At 37.1% G+C, this 17,613-nt stretch overlaps 1 protein-coding gene across 1 annotated transcript in view; it reads left to right on the forward strand.

Annotated features, from left to right (window-relative positions):
- Window positions 1–17,613, forward strand: part of LOC126457717 (sterol regulatory element-binding protein cleavage-activating protein) — a 229,539-nt gene that overhangs the window by 137,448 nt on the left and 74,478 nt on the right. The window contains exons 17-19 of the mRNA XM_050094254.1: window positions 1,930–2,251; window positions 2,868–3,042; window positions 4,206–4,432. Coding sequence (XP_049950211.1) covers window positions 1,930–2,251; window positions 2,868–3,042; window positions 4,206–4,432 — 724 coding nt within the window. The remainder of the gene's footprint in view (window positions 1–1,929; window positions 2,252–2,867; window positions 3,043–4,205; window positions 4,433–17,613) is intronic.

Raw genomic sequence — 17,613 nt, forward strand, 5'->3', positions numbered from 1 at the left:
ATACAGCTTCATTAAGTTTTCCCTGATATCTTGATATCGTCAAATCTACCCGTTACTTTCTGTGTATCAGCTAGAAGCAAATTCATGAGAGATGCATCCTTCACATTGCTTGCTGTTTGTAGTAATAGTTCTCTAGAACTGTACATGTTGATAGAATGTCAAGAATATTCACTATTTAGTAAGAATTATAGCATTATAATTATGTATAGCTTTTTATTTTAAATGGTTAATTGCTGTCCCATGGAGAACATATTGTATGTGTTAGAATGTCCTAGGTGAAATACAAATAATGCAAGAAATAGAAATAATCATTCACTGTATACTTGCGGCATTCATCAATTGACAGTCACATAAATAAGATCTAAAATGTTGCAAGATTGAAAATGTTGTTGAGTTTCAGCTATTAATGAGCAGTGTTGTGCGATGAATCAAATGTGCAATACCAGATATTCTGAGATTTGTGTTTAGTGAGAGTATAAAACTAAAAATAATTCTTCATAGTATGCGAATTCTGTGTGTAGGCAGGAGTTTGAGCCACACACAGTTCTATGACTATACTGAGGAGCTCGAGAGTGGTTTTGTTATTTTGAAAGTGCGTCCCATAGTGCAGCAATGGAAAAATGTCATTCAGTAAAGCTCTATGGCACTCTGAAACAACTATTATGGCTTTCTTGAAGATGGCTTGGAGCTATTGCTCTTTTATGTGAGGGCACTGTTTCAAAGAATGATTGTTAATGTGGCCATCAAACAAAACTTCAGTTATAGACATTAGGTAAGTCTTTCCGCTCCCGGGATTGGAATGACCCCTTACCCTCTCCTTCCCTCTTTCCTGATGAAGCAACTGCTTGTTGCGAGAGCTTGAATTTTGTGTCTATGTTTGTGTGTCTATCAACCTGCCAGCACTTTCGTTTGGTAAGTCACATCATCTTTGTTTTTAGATATATTTTTCCCACGTGGAATGTATTTATGGGACTATTCAGAATACCAGCTTCTTGGTAGACAACAAAGAAATACATTTAATTACATGGTTTATGCCACCAAGATGAAAATATAGTCTGCAACAATTGGAGATAAAGTAGAATTTTAAAACAACAAAAAAAGCCCAGCCTACTTCACCTGCAATTCGTTTGCATTTACAATTATTTTAGCTAGTTTATGATTCTATTGTTTTACTTTACAGAAATGTGATATTTAATAGAATCCGGATAGTAGAAAATTATTGACAGTGTTTGCAAGAAGTAATAATTGTTAAATGTGCTGTATTATTAGTGCATAGTATACTTCACATTTATTGTAATGCCTATAGATGAAACCCACCTGCATAGCCATCCATGCATGTCAAAGCCCTGCTTCCAGAACAGAGAGGTGCGCTGGTCCTAGATCAAATCCACCTGGCGGATCAATGACAATGGTCAGTGTGCCAACCAGCCTGTATGTGGTTTTTCCCACATCACACTTCGTGAATAATGGCTGGTATCCAGATCCCACTTTAGTTACATGATTTTCAAACATTTAGAATTTTTTTGCCCACTTTCACATGTTTAACACTGCATACAGACATATTCTGTCCCGGGGATAATGGGGTGGCAACAGGAAGTGCATCTGACCACCTCTTAAACTATCCATACCATATCCATTAACAATGATGTTAACCATGCAGTATTGTGGAACAAGGGCACAGGGAAAAGAAGTACTGCTTATAGGCGAAAGTAGCCATAGTGTATAGTGCATTCTTAGTTGTACTGTAACAAATATTTAAGGACTGTCAGTGATGAAAGTGGAATAATATCCAAAATTTTGTCATGGTATAACAATTTGTTCACTTGGTAGAAAGATTTCAATGTTGATAGCAGCACATCGATTAATATTGACAACTCTGTAACTGTATTATTTTCAGACAAAATGCGAATATTTTTTTTTTTCTTTCAGGTACCGCTTGCTGTTTGAAGAGTTTATTTCTCAGCAACGCCAAAAAACTGAACGTACAACAGATTTTCCAGTTTTACAGGAAAACTGTTCATTCCGTCCTCCCTTGTCTAACCCAACACCAATTCCGGGTTCCAACCTCCATCGAACACTGCCGTCGGCAGAGCCTCCATCTCCAGTATCACCCCATTCAGCCAGTCCATCAACAGTGTCGTCTCGGCCTCCACCTCCTGTCTGGTGCCTAGATTGCCGGGACAACTTGGTGGCTGCTGGTTGTGCTGATGGGAGACTGGAGTTTTGGGAAGCCAATACTGGTGCATTTAAGGTACGAATACTAAATAAAGATGGAGTTGTTTTCCTGTATATGCAGCAATACTCATGGGTGTCTTTTGTCCCCATGAAACATACACCATATTTACTTGAGTATAAGAAGACCCTGAGTATAAGACGACCCTCTTTTTTTTTTTTTTTTTTTTATCTGCCAGAAAGTTAACATTATCATATTCTAAATTTATTTCCTTTATTGATTGTCTGCATTTTGATAACTTCAGGAGAAATCAAATAAGCAAAAAGAAATGGTTTTATTAATTTTCAGATTATTTTCTTTTCTACCTTTTTTGTTTATTAACCCTGTCTTGTGGTACCACATTTTTAATCATCATCCTAGTAGCACAGCTGTGAAATTTATATCTTTGTTGTCATAAATATCTGGTAGTTTCTTCCGAATATGTTGCTATTTCTAAGGATGTCGTTACGGAGGGACCTGAGAACACAGAGGAATAGTTTTGTTTTTATCCTTTCTGAAACATTGCAGTGTCTCATTTTTCCAAGTACTGTAGTTTAAAAACACGCTGTGTTGTTAAGAAAATAAAAAAAGAAAACTATAGTACATCATAACTTTGTGCAGTATTTTTGTTGTAAAATTGTATTCAATTTTTCAGTGTCTGTTTGATGATGGCAGTGGAGTGGCAGTCACAGCTGTAAAAGTAATTGGGAATCGGGTGGTGGCTGCTCGTTTGAATGGAGCTCTAGATTTTCTGGAACTTGAAACTTTTGGGAAAAGTGGCAAACGTCCCCTTGCACTTGATGGTTGGGGATTCACCAATTTTCGGCGCAGTGAGTAGGACTGAATTTTTGTGTCTTTTAAAATTTTTACATGCATCCATAATATGTAAGAGCAATATCAGAAGGAATAATCAAAGAGTCAAGATTTGAAGAAGCAATGCAAAGATTGTTAGTTACTGGAGAATGGTTGACACAAGTGTATAACAACTTTCTCAGTTTAGGAATGAAATGCAATTTCTGAAATTATTTCCAGTGCTTTCCTTTCTGTATGCAAAATATTCTGTTACTCAGCACCCACTGTATTTTGGTGCTGAACAGTCTATTTTCCAAGAACAGCCATTTCAGACTGGAATGATTGAGTCATTCTTGGAGTCAGGCTCTTTATTTATTTTGTTTCTTAATTCTCATTTCCCTATACAGATAAATGTGGGGCAGTGTCAAATGTGCTGAACTTGCATTTGTGAAAAACATGGTTCAAATTCCTTTTCATTCTGTTTTAATTTTCCTTGGGCTTTTGTGCTCCATCTGTAAGATGATCAGATACTTTCACGAATCTTGAGACTAAGTAGAAATAAGAGAATGGTATATCCCTGGGGGAGACTTCAGACTGGTTACACTTGAGCTACTTGCTACAGTAAAGGAAAAAGTTGTATGAAGAGAGATTGAAACAAAATGCGCCAGGGAACTAAAGAACTTGAAACTGACACAAGAGAGAAAGAGGATACATTTAGCAGCTCCAGAAATTGCATTTACAATGTGATATTGAAAAGTGCATTATTGATTTAGTTGAAGTAGTGTGAGAAATGAGTGCAACAAAGATCGATGTTTTGGTCCTGATGGGTCAGTTGGGACTGACCAGGGGTACAGTTTAAATGGAAATAGTTATTGTAAAATATTTCATTTTACCACAGCATCCATTGGTTCTGTTGAATATTACCTATCTTGAATACCTTGTAATATTTCACATGATCGTTAACATTAGCAATGGACACATGCTAGATCAGAGAGAGGGAGGGGGGAAAAAAAAAAAAAAAAAAAATAATAATAATAATAATAATAATAATAATGTAGGGACAGTAACCCACAGTTTTACTTGTGGAGGGGGGGGGGGGGGTTGCAAGATAATGGTAGATCTCAGCCTTTCCTTTCGTAAAGATGATTCTTTGTGATTTTAATACAGAGAAATATGAGCTTTTCCCCAATTACTTTTGCAGCACATATACGAACAGGAAGTGCTGGTTCTGCAGCTGATATGAAGTTTATTGGATCCAGTGGCAGTGCGCATGGAAATACGGGACAGAAAAATGAAAGTGAAGCTGTAACTGAGGAGGAAGTTCGCTGTTCACGTTTAGTTCAAGCTCGTGCTCACAGGCAACCAATCACTGCTTTGGACTGTGAAGGAGGTCGTGTTGTAACTGGAGGCCAGGACCATTGCATGAAGGTGAGAGAGAGAGACAGAGAGATAGACAGTAGTCACATTTTTCATTGGTGAGGTAAGCCCATGTTGAGACCCTGTCTGATTTTTGAGAGTGGAAGTACTGTTTATAGGCTTAATCAAACAATGGAAAGTCCAGGTTGGAATACCAACAATATTATGAAAAGAACAGATTGCTACTTACCATAAAGATGATGCATTGAGTTGCAGACCGGCACAACAAAAAGCTTTCAACCAAAGCCTTCTTCAGAAAGAAAACACATAGGAAACACACACTCATTCACATAAGCAAGCACAACTCACCCACATATGACTGCTATTGCCAGCTGCCCCAGCTTTGGCCGAAAGCTCAATATGTAAGTCTTTTCGTTATGCCTTTCTACAATTCAGCATATCATCTTTATGGTGAATAGCAGTAAATCCTTTTCATAATATTGTTTATAGGCATACTCATTATTGTATCACACCCTTGACCATATCCTTGTTTGCTAGTGATTGTCTGCCTCTTTTGGACAATTTGTCATGTAATCATTTGGTGTTGTACTTCATTATTACTGCTTTACTATTTTAAGCTAATGTAAATGACAGATTTGAGGACCTCAGTCCAAAAATTGTAATACCCATTAGAAATTAAAAAGAAAATAAGTGACACAATGCTACAGTTACAATGTTAAATATACTGTATTCCTAATGTCCATTGACTTTGATCCTGCCCCCTCTGCCACTTTATTTTATTTAGTGCTACTATTTTTTTTATGGATATAGAGAGGAAAGAAACTGTACATGTGATGTTAAATAATTTTACTGTACTACTAACCAAAGATCTGCACCTCTTATCAGATATTTTATCTAGAGCTTTTCTGGACAGCTTCTCAGAGATTTGGTGTTTTTGTTAAAACACCAAATATCTGAAGCTGCCTGATGTAGGTTGAGGTGAAACTGCATGGAAAAGATGGAGTATCAGCAGAAACTTACTACACCATTTAAGGGTTTCAAGAAAATTAGTTCTTCATAATGAAAACATTGTCAGATATAGATAGAAACAGTTTTACTCGCCAGGTGGCAGCAAACGCACTCACACGCAAGATACCACATAAATATTAGATTTTTTCTCCAAAAGAGAACTAGTCAGAGAAAACAAAATGTCAAGGCTTAAATGGCAGCAACATTCTCTGCAGTCACAGCTAGTCAGCATAAGAGGGAAATCAGCATTGAAGAGAATAGTGTTAGAAATGAGATTTATGTATTTTCTCTTGAGTAAATTTGGCACCCCATTGTTAATCTGTGTTCGGGTAAAAGCAGTTTCTGTGATTGTATTTGTTCTAAGTTTCAGATTGTGGTCTCCTCTAATATTTCCTTATCATCAGTCTCATCCTTACCTTTTGAAAGGCTATGGCACTCATATCATTGACCTTTTTTTGTCCATAATTGATGGAAATTGATTTGAAGGATATGTATTTATGTAGTCTTGTACAGCAAAGAAACAATGGAGAGGATGTTGTTATGGGTTGTTGGTATCCTCTTTCTACAACACAAATGCGCACATGAATTAATATGGTTCTTTATTTACATGAATATTTACCTTAACTTGAGTAGAGTCAATTTGTTGTGGTACAAGCTCATCAGTAGTAGTACTCTTGCAGACAATATCGGTAATCTCACTGCTAGTCTTGCTATAGGCACCAATCTGGTTGCTATGAACTGTCATAGCCTGTGATGTGAACTGAGCCCACTCTGCGATTGTACTGACAGAGTGAGTCAGTCAGTCTGGTCAGCGGCGGCGGCCTAAATCATAGTTGTTGTTGTTTGCCCATTGTAAGCAATTAATAGCCCTTAAAAATGTCATTTGTCAAAATTCAGACTTACGTAATGTCAGTTTCTGCATTGAGAATAAAATTGTAGGATTTCAGTGTGTTTGGAAATATTGTGAATGCTAACTTGAACCTATGAAGATAATCAGCATTTGTTTCTTGTTGTTTATGAAGCATGTAATTTGTGTTTGTTCTGTTTTTTCTGCCCCCCCCCCCTTTTTTTTTAAAAAAAAGATAATGCTTATCACACTTGGAGCATCGGTTGTGTGGCATAATTCACAGTTAAACCTTTTGTTTGAAATAATTTTTATTAGAAAAATGAAATTATCTTTTTAAACTGTCATGAGATCAACATTAACATAATTGAACCCAAGTTTGGAATGAAAGACAAGAGAACACAACTGAAAATTTATGTAGGACTGGAAAGATGATATGACCAAAACAATTGAGGGTGAAGAGGAAAATACTGCACAGAAGAGAATGAAAATGTTGAGTGTTTCTTTTTGTATGTTATCATTTGATTTCCAGTTCATGTGTACCATCACATTCCTGTCGTTAATTTCTTGACTTGATTCTTTCTATTACTCATCCTTTGCTTACCTGTGAAGGAAGATAAATTTTTGTAATGGAAACAAGAAATATCTGCTTTATTATTTTTATGTAAATAGACTTCAGACTCCTGAAAACTGTTGTTGCACCAGCAAATCCTGGCAATCCAAAAGCACTCATAATATGGTGAGCCAATTCTAATGGCCATTCTAACAAACATCAAAGTCATGTTATCTGTCACAGAAGTGCTGCCACACAATTTTAGCACAAGCAGAAAACTTCTCTGAGTCTTGCAATATCATCAGTATGGAAGTGTCATCTTTCTGGAGTCAATATCTTTTACACAGTTGAGAATTGTGTTGAGTTAATCTCTGTAAAGCTGAGACACATCAGTTACCTCTGTTTATAAACCATCTGAAAAAGTTCTCCATGTAAGAACTTGTGTGAAAGAAAAATCTACTGTGATGTAATGTGTACTCGTACATCCATTATGTATATTCCTGTACAGGGGAGGTGTTTTACTAGAAAGTTGCTTGCCCGGTGTCAGCGGAGAAGTCCAATACTGTAGTGTCTGTGTTATTCTGAATTACGATGCAATGTTCCATCGGCCCGGCAAAAATTTTCATTATCATCATTCCATTATACAACTGATGGTTGTCCATTCAGGTAACTGTGAATACATTTCATATATTTCATGAAAGTAGTTGGTGGAACGCCTGTTCCTTCGTATGTGCATGCATGTCCAAAGGAACATTGTATCGTAGTTTGGAATAGCCTTGGCACTGCAATATCATATGATAATGTGTCAGTTTTGCATGCCAGTTAAACAACAAGAGTTATAGTAAAAGCCCATATATGAATGAACATAGTTTTAAGAAATTCTCGTGTTTAGTAAATATTTTCTTTGATCACGGTTTAACTGCCATAAGAGGATGGTCTTTAAATTTCTTTTGATATGTCCCTCTTCAGGGATATATTTGCTTCTAAGGAATGAATGTGAAACAATTTACAAATTTAAGCTTATTTTTTCATGAAATTGCCAACATGCCTGGAAGTTTTATTTTACATAAATGAACAGGCCACACCAGCAATAGAATAAATGGCCTTACTGTGGATTTATCAATTTGGTCAATAGTTGGTTTCCAAGATTTTTGGTTGATTTTTCATCAGTTATCTTTGTGAAGTAATAGAATCTTGTTAATCACTTGCATAATCATTAGGATGTGAAGTATTTACATTTGTAGATCACTCATGCTGTCAAGTTTGTGTATAAAATGCACATATTTGTAGATTGTACATCTACATTCTACTCATACGTGTATTTCATGCACAGACTAGTCGAGAAAACCTAACAAAATTGTCAACAGTTTTTCGTCAACACAAAGTTCTAAATATACAAAGGCTGATCCAAGTGACACTGGCAATAAATGATCAGGATAGGAAAAAATAAAAATTTTTGCCCAAATTTGGATGCACTGTGTCTTGTAGTCCTGTGATCTAGCATCACAGGTGTTGCCTTGAAGTAACTAACCAAGCACAACCCAGTCTCTCTGTTGTTTCTATTATAAACTTGTTCTCAAAACCTGTGACTGAAAATAATAGTTTCATTTTAACAACAAAAGATTTTCCTCAACCAATCACAATTTGTTATATTATGTATGATGCCCTTGAATTGTTTGAATAGATAATTATAACATAAAGTGTGTTTTTCATTAAATTGTGACGAGTTAAACATAATTCGTGCTGCATGTGAACTTCTGCATCATTCTGGAAATTTAATTTTGACGCAAACAAGCAAACATTTGTTGTTATTCCTTGTTTCTGCAGGTAGTGTGAAGTAAAAATTCTTTCACATTTCCCATTATCTGTGGGACCTGAAGCATTAGTAACTGTAAATTTTTGGAATAAGGATACAACATGTCACACAGTATGTTATCCAACTCTCCATTTATATAAATAAAAATGTAAATGTCCATTTGTTCAAAATTGTGTGTCTCTGTAAGTTTTTGACTGATTGCAGGAAATTTTGACACAGAGTTGTATTCTAATACAGAAATGTTTTCAGATACCTGTAAATATAACTTTTTGATACTTTTTTGTAATAGTGTTTCCCTATTATTAAATTTATAAAAAATTATATGTTATATATGCAACATTGTGTCAAAATTTCAAAGCATTCAGTCAAAAATTTTCGAAGATTTGTGATTAGGAACATTAACAGTTTCTATATAAGTGCAAACATAGACATTCTTCTCTTCAGAATCTCAAACCTCCAAAAGTTGTTCTTGGATTTCTTTGAAATTTTGACACAACATTGCATTCGAATACTCACATGGTTTTCTACACCTATTGAAATGGCATGTAAATGTTGGAGTGTTCAAAATTGTTAATCTTCAAAAGTTCATGACTGATTGCTTTGAAATTTTGATGCATCATTGAATTCTAATATGGGGATGTTTTTAGGTACCTATTTTTCAAATATATTTATGTTTGTAATATGTGTAGTGAAACATTGTTAGCAAACTGAAAATCTGTATTTATGGCTTATTAGTTTATGATGATAATACTACAGCAGAATCTGAATTTGCAATGACAATAAACAAGGCTCAAGGTCAGAGAGAGGGGAAGAAGAGATGGGCAGGTGGATGGGAAGAAATGGACATAGAAAATGGGAAGGAGACATGGACAGAGAGGTGGCAGGAGGAGATGGTGAGAGAGGGGGGGGGGGGCAAGGAGAGGGTGCACAGAGAAAGGGGTAGAGGAGATGATGGACTGAGAGAGGGTGAGAGCAGGAGAAGATGGAGAGAAAGAGGGAGGATGGAGAGAAAGAGGGAGGATGGAGAGAAAGAGGGAGGATAAGATGGTTAGAAAGAGGGGAAAGAGAAAGTGATGGACAAAGAAGGGAAGATGGGCAGATGGACAGAGATGGGAGGGAAGGGAATTAGGACATATATCAAATTCCCATACATATTACAAAAATCATCTTTCTCTTTTCTCTCTTTTCCATTTAAGCAGACCATGGTAAGCAGAGCATGGTTGGTACAGCTAGCAATATAATTTAAAAAAACTGGTGAAAAAGGCAAGTGTTTTCCAAAATGCATCGTGCATATTATAATTTAAACAAAAATTATGATTGAAAGTGACAAACATTTTTATGGTACAAAAGAAATGAAAATCACATTCTGTTATTCACGAAATGTCAAATTGGGCATGCAAGATATTTTCGTGTCAGTAAACCTACTGCTAACCACAAGAAGTCTACTATTATTTCTGAAGTTGAAGACTGTTGTGCTCTCAAAGATATGGCCCAACCTATAGTCATCAAATATTTAAAGTGGCCAAAAGCTGGCCAAACAAAAAATCTATTTAACCCTTATCGACTGGCATGTTGTATTATGTTGTTAGTACTGATGAGGGGCATTGGAAACAACCCAAGGTTTAAGAATCTGAATAATGTTATAGTGCAAAACATCAATGTTGTAATTTTATGATACTGAATTCATAAATTCTTCCACATGTTTGTACACTTTCTATGCATTGGAAATATTAATTTAATTGTTAACACTACAAACAGTAATCAAAAGTAGTTATATTTCTTTCTTTCCACGTTCAAGTGTTATATAGGTTGTTCAGAAACTGTCAAAAGCTTGTAAGGGTATTACAGGGTATGCTGAGAAATAATTGTTAAGAAGAAATTACCACTGTGATTCCATTTCTGAGTTAATTACAAGTGAAGTTAGCCAATCGGGCCATTGTGTGGGCAAATTCAAGTGGCCCACCAGATACAGTTGGTGTCAGTTGTTTCCTAGTGTAGGTGATAGTGCCTGAGACTGCTTAGCTTTCGGCTTGGGTTCAGTCCCTACTGCCATTCGATGTCCAGTTTTGGTTTTAGAAAACAAAGAATGCATTTGATGACACCGTCTCTGTGGGCCGGCTTGAATTTGCACTTGTAATGGCCTGATTAGCTAACTTCAGTGCTAATTAATACGAAAACAGTGCAACATATAAAATTTTTTTCTTAACAATTATTTCCCAGCACAACCTACTTCCTCTTTTCAGACTCTCTCTGAACACCCTTTATATCTATTAGTTCTGTCAAGTTTCAATATTTTCTAATTATTTTATGTTTAATTATAAATACAAAACATTTTCTTTATTGAAACAATCACTACATATTGTAACCGTATGACTTGGACACATTTCTTTATGAACTTTGCACCGAGACGTTTTGTTTTCACACCTTCCCTTCTTGTTTTTTATATTGGCCACATTTCTGTTTGCAAGGCCTGGTTTTTCTGTAGAAGACCCATGGTTTTCGTCTTATTTTGTTGTCATCTTGACCACTTATTGTTTGATGGATATGGTAGCATGTTGTTGTTGCTGCTGCTGCTCTCTCGTGTATAACTGGCTGTGTTGTCTGAACTCCTTGTTCTCGTAGGAACAATCTCCTAGTCATATTATTGATCTCATAATTTCTGGAAAATATTATTTGAGCATTTATTCCAGAAATATCCAGGAAATGGAAAATATTGCACAGGACCAGTGTTTTGTTTTTCTTGACATGGACTAGGTCATGCATATTTCATTCAATGTATCAACTCCTGTTTTTGTGGAATTGTACATTGTGATAGTCTCAAGGCCTTTTTTGCTGTCTTCTCCTTTATTATCCAAGTGTATGGATGAAAAAAGTATCACATTCTTTCTTATTTGGTAAATTAGACAAGCTGCAACAAGTAAAACCATTTGTCTGCCATTATTTTATGGCAAGCCCCTTCAGTCGCCTTGCTCAGGCAAGTTACCACATCTTGCAGCAAGTTTGAAACTTTGTGTGGCCTATCTGGCTGTTTTCTGACGTATATTTCCATGGCAAGGGCGTACGAAGTCCTGGCATCACAGGGCATTAGAATTTTCAGATCATACTTTGCTATCCTACTTAGTATCTACTGGTGAAAACTACACTTTCCTTTGAAAATGACTAACTGTTCATCCACTGCAGTATATTCAAACATTGTGTAGTTCTAGGTAAAATTTGCCTGGCACAGTTCAAATATTTTCCTAATATTATCTATTTTGTTTCTCTTGTGGCTGCTTTGAAAGTCGTCAAACTATATGCCTAGGAACACATTGTAGTGTGAAATATCTCAATTGCAAAACCATCTGTGTCCCACAGTTCTTTGAATTCAGATGTCCAGAATGGTGAAAACTGGCAAAAATAGGTAACCCAGTAGAATCCTTAATTTCAGCCACATCTGTCTCATTTGAATTTCATTTCCTGGAAAAATTCCCCAGAATGCTTCTTATGTTCACATTGTTATACATACATATTTTTTTTTACGAACTTACCTTCATCAAACAACAAAAGTAAGCATTCTTCAAAAAACAAAAGTAAGCACTCTAAGATTGATTGCACAATTCTGGTAGATGAATAATAGTATTTTAAGTTTGCATCCCTATATTTTTTCCTTGGAGGTTTCTTCATCTGTTTCATTGCTTTGTCATTTCCCAAGTAGAAATTGTTATTTTCAAAACTTATTTCCTTATCCTCACCATCCCAGTCTTTATCAGTTTCATGTTCCAGTTTACTCAGTCATCAGATGATTCTGAATCTGCCTTATTCTACATTTCTTCTACTTCATCTTCTTCAAATAATCTGTGTATTCATTTGTCATATTCTTCATACATACATATACTGCAGATTTATTTGTTATTGTACAGTAGCAGAAAGGAAGGTTACTCCAAGAGTTTTATTTCACTTGGAAAACAGCTAGAATAGTGGTATTAGACAGCAGTTGGTTCACTTAATAAACATGAAATGACTTACTTGATTTAATTCCTTTGGCCCCTATGGGGGCATAGGGCATCCAGGAGAACTCGCCATCGGTCTCTGGCCATTTGCCTCAATTCTGCCCAGGTCTTGCCCACTCTCTTTTTGCTTCCCTTTCCACTGTCCTCTTCCATGTGCCCCTAGGTCTTCCTCTCTTCCTTGTTCCCTGGGGATTCCATTCCAATGCTTTTTTCTCGATGGCTCCATTTGGTTTTCTCAAGGTGTGCCCCACTTTCTCTCTCGTATCTGGTCTTCTATAGGTATCTGGTTTGTTATTCGCCAGAGCTCCTCATTACATATTTTTTCTGACCACCAGGTATCCATGATGCGTTGAAGACATCTGTTTTTGAAGCTTTGTAACTTGAATGTTACATTTTTATCCATTTTCCAGCTATCACTGGCGTACAGGACAGCCTTCACATTTGTATTAAAAATACGGATTTTTGTTTTGTACGTGACATTTCTATTTTTCCATATTGGATACAATTTTTTTTAATGCGATTTTTCTCGTCATCTCCAGCTCTACATCTTCCGTCACTATACTACCCAGATACAGGAATGAGTTGACAGTCTCCACCTGTTGTTCCCCTATTAACAGTGGCACTTCCATGTTCCCTGAATTTACTTTCATTTCCTTTGTTTTGCCCAGTATTTATCTTCAGGCCAGCATTCTCTACTTCGTCTTTCAGCAAGTTTAATTTCGCTTGCATATCAGTCAGCCTTTCCCGGTAGCTGAATGGTCAGCGTGACGGATTGTCAATCCTCTGGGCCCGGGTTCGATTCCTGGCTGGGTCGGGGAATTTTCTCCGCCCAGGGACTAGGTGTTGTGCTGTCATCATCATCATCATCATCTTATCATCCTCATCGACTGCAGGTCACCGAAGTGGCATCAAATTGAAAGATCAGCACCCGGCGAACGGTCTGCCCGATGGGGGGCCCTAACCATTCAATTAAATTTTTTAAAAAAAGTCAGCCTTTGAGCTAATAAAACTATGTCGTCAGCAAAATCCGAATCCTCAACGTTCATGGATCTCCCACTGGATTCCTCGTGTCCTGCCTGCTGTGACTCTTCTCATAACTGAGTCTAGAACAAGTAGGAAAAGTGTTGATAAAATGCAACCCTGCCGGATTTCAGTTGTTACTTTTATGGTTTCTGTAATATTTCCCTTGTGGAGTATGTAACATTTGTAGCCATCATATAGATATTTTATGATGTTTAAGATCTTCTGTGGTATGCCATACTTCCGCAACACCTGCCAGAGCACTTTGTTTCATGGAATCGAAGGCTTGAAAATCAGTGAATGCCAGGTGCATGGTTGCTTGGAATTCTTTGCTTTGCTCTAAAATGATCCTAAGAGAATAAGATCAACACGTTAATAAGATCAACACAACTGTGTTGTGCCCTAAAACTGACCTGTTCTTTACACAGTCTCTTTTCAAGAGACTCTTTAATTCTGTTTAAAATAATTCTGGTGAGGACCTTACTGGGCACTGACAACAATGTAATACCACCGTAGTTGTTACAGTCTTTTTTGGGAGCTTTACCACCAATCCATTTTTCCACTCCTTTGGAGATTTCTCTTCAAGCCAAATGTGCTTCAGCAAGGGATGGAGCATTTTAACAGTACTTTCAGTATCTGCTTTTAAGAACTCTGGTGTTATGTTGTCTAGGCCTGGAGCCTTTGTATTCTTTAGTGTTTTCAAAGCCATCCTAATTTTGTCCATTGTGGGGCACTGCAAATTTATATCTTGATCTTGTTCGACTTCCTCTGGAACATTTCTTACCTGTTCCTCTTGGTTGTCTTCACAATTTAACAGTTCCTTGAAGTAAGTGCTCCTCCCATCTCCGTAGCTATGCCTTTTGAGTTGTAAGCATCACCCCATTCTTGTTCTTAACTCGTCCTTCATATCTGAAGTTCTTCATTGACAACTGTTTGGTTATATTGTAGAGCTCTTTCATATTTCCTTGTCTTGCTGCCTCTTCTGCTAATTTTGCTTACTTATTTATCCATTTCCTTTTTTCTCTAAGTAACAAATTTTCGCTTTTTTGTTCGCGTCTGTGTATTCTTTATGCGCTTCGCTCTTCTGTGCCCTTGTCTTAGAAAGATTTAACTTAAGTTTTAGTTCTTTTCTGGGGCTGATTTCATTCCATGTAGCATCGGAGATCTATTCCTTCCTTTGATGTGCCTTAAATCCTGAGATTTTTTCCTCCCACATCTAAATAACTGTCTTTGATTTTTTGCCAACATGTTTCAATTCCTTCTTCCATAAAGTTTTCTTCAGAGAGGACCTGGAACCTATTTTGTAGTTCAAGGGCAAATGTTTCTTTGATCTGTTGGTCTTTTAACCTTGCCTCATCTATTTTCTCGCACCTGTGATTGAGCTTGGTTCTATTTGCCTCTATCGTCAGTCTGAATTCTGCCAAAACTAGGTGGTGGTCGCTTCCAGCGTCTGCTCCTCTTCTATTTCTGGCATCTAACATAGAGTGTCGGAACTTGTGGCTTATGACTATGTGGTCAATTTGATTTTCGGTAACGTGGTCTGGAGAAACCCACGTTATCTTATGGCAGTTACGATGTGGAAACAATGTGCCTCCAATGAATAGGTCATGTTCAGCGCACGTATCTATCAACAGTTGACCATTTACATTCCTGATCCCCACGCCATGCACACCCATGATATGTTCAAACCCCTCTTTTTCTGAACCAACTTTTGTGTTCAAGTCACCCATTAACATTTTTATGTCCCTAGAATTTGTTTGCCTAAGGACTCCGTTAAGCTCTGTATAAAATGCATCTTTTAATTCTCATTTAGCTATTTTAGTAGGTGCACGACATTGAATTACAGTGACATATCACAAATTTGTTTTAAAGGGTGCAGTTATTATCTGTTCTGAGACTGGTTTCCACTCCACTAAGCTCTTCTTCCTGCTTTTAGATAGTAAGAGCCCTACACCATTCCTATGCCTTGCGTCCTCACCTGTCTGACCCGCATTCAGCAGCACTCAACCATTTTGTGTTTGGAATTCCCCAGATTCTGGCCACCTTATTTCACTTAGTCCCAATATATCTAGTCGATAGTTCTCCATCTCTTTTTCAACCTGTCTTAGCTTCTCTACCTCTTTCAACATCCTTACATTCCAAAAACCAATAGGGTTTTACTTTTCATCTATCCGGCTGTTTCTCCTTTTAGTTTCTGTGATATGTGTTTCTTTGTTGGTGCAGGTTATCAGCCCACAGCCCCCGAGTGTCCTGGTGGGGCTGCCACCTCATGGCCTAGACACCTGGCAAGGTTTTATTTCGGGGCCTTACCCTTTAGATAGCTTGTCTTCACCATGACTACAGAATGCTATCCATCCATTCACAGTAAGTCCTATGTGCATCAATGCTGTCCTGGTTTCCAAGGATCTTCCACTGTCCACACTGGGGGACTGTGTCTGCTGCCACACAATCACAGGGAGTAACAGAAAGGAAGGGATTGTATAGGATGGGACAGAATAGAATAGGACAGGACAGGACAGGACAGGACACTAGACGGGACATTGTGAGGCACACTTTGTCTGGATCCTCTATGGGGACCTGTCTGGCTTGGGAGGCCCTGCTGGTAGTTACACTACCACCGGTATAGCCCTCCACTTGATTGGATCAAACAAACCACCTTGCCCACAAGGACAGTGTTTTGTTTGGTGGCGTCTCCTGAGGGGGTAACACGAAATAAGACCATAATGAAATGGATGTAAAATTTAAAAAAAATACACTTAGTGTTATTTTGACTTTAGTTCATTAGGACTGACGTGAAGTGTTTGGACACCCCAGTGTATGATTTTGGCCATTAAACAACAATGATAACTAAAATTTAGTGTATTCTAATTTAATTATTTACGTAACTGTTAGACAGAAAGCTAACAGGAATTTTAGAGAATTACAAAAACTTTAAATAATAATACAAGTGCAAGGCTGATTGGCCCAGTTGGAATTGGTTATAATTATGACTCTGTGTGTATATTATGTTATATTGTCCTTTCTTTGTATATGTGCCTTTGTCCATCTTCTTTTTCTTTTTTGTTTTTGTGTCCTGTTTAAGGCTATATGTATCCTACCTTTGCCACAATTTGAACTCCAGTTCTTACTCTTTGGTTATTTGATATGATTATATTTAATACTGACAATGGAGTGTTCAAACTTGTCATGTTGAAATGTTTTATGATTTCCTTCCCACTGTTAATCAACTTTGTAAAAATTCTGTGTGCTGAATTTAAATGCTGGCAAAAACTGGAAACTACTAAAAAAGTGAAATGTGACATTTTTTCAAGATTTCTGCATTTAAAACTTCCTGTTGTACAGCCCTGAATTCTCACATTCTGTGATCTGATGTTCTGTTCTCACTACTTCCCATTATTTTGTGGCACTAGCACTCTTGTTGTTATCAGGAGAAAGAAAACTGGCGTTCTACGGATCGGAGCGTGGAATGTCAGATCCCTTAATCGGGTAGGTAGGTTAGAAAATTTAAAAAGGGAAATGGATAGGTTAAAGTTAGATATAGTGAGAATTAGTGAAGTTCGGTGGCAGGAGGAACAAGACTTTTGGTCAGGTGAATACAGGGCTATAAACACAAAATCAAATAGGGGTAATGCAGGAGTAGGTTTAATAATGAAAAAAAAAAAATAGGAGTGCGGGTAAGCTACTACAAACAGTGTAGTGAACGTATTATTGTGGCCAAGATAGACACAAAGCCCACACCTACTACAGTAGTACAAGTTTATATGCCAACTAGCTTTGCAGATGATGAAGAAATTGAAGAAATGTATGATGAGACTAAAGAAATTATTCAGGTAGTGAAGGGAGGCGAAAATTTAATAGTCATGGGTGACTGGAATTCGAGTGTAGGAAAATGGAGAGAAGGAAACATAGTAGGTGAATATGGATTGGGGCTAAGAAATGAAAGAGGAAGCCGCCTGGTAGAGTTTTGCACAGAGCATAACTTAATCATAGCTAACACTTGGT

This window comes from Schistocerca serialis, chromosome 2, assembly GCF_023864345.2.
Source record: "Schistocerca serialis cubense isolate TAMUIC-IGC-003099 chromosome 2, iqSchSeri2.2, whole genome shotgun sequence".
NCBI lineage: Eukaryota > Metazoa > Arthropoda > Insecta > Orthoptera > Acrididae > Schistocerca > Schistocerca serialis.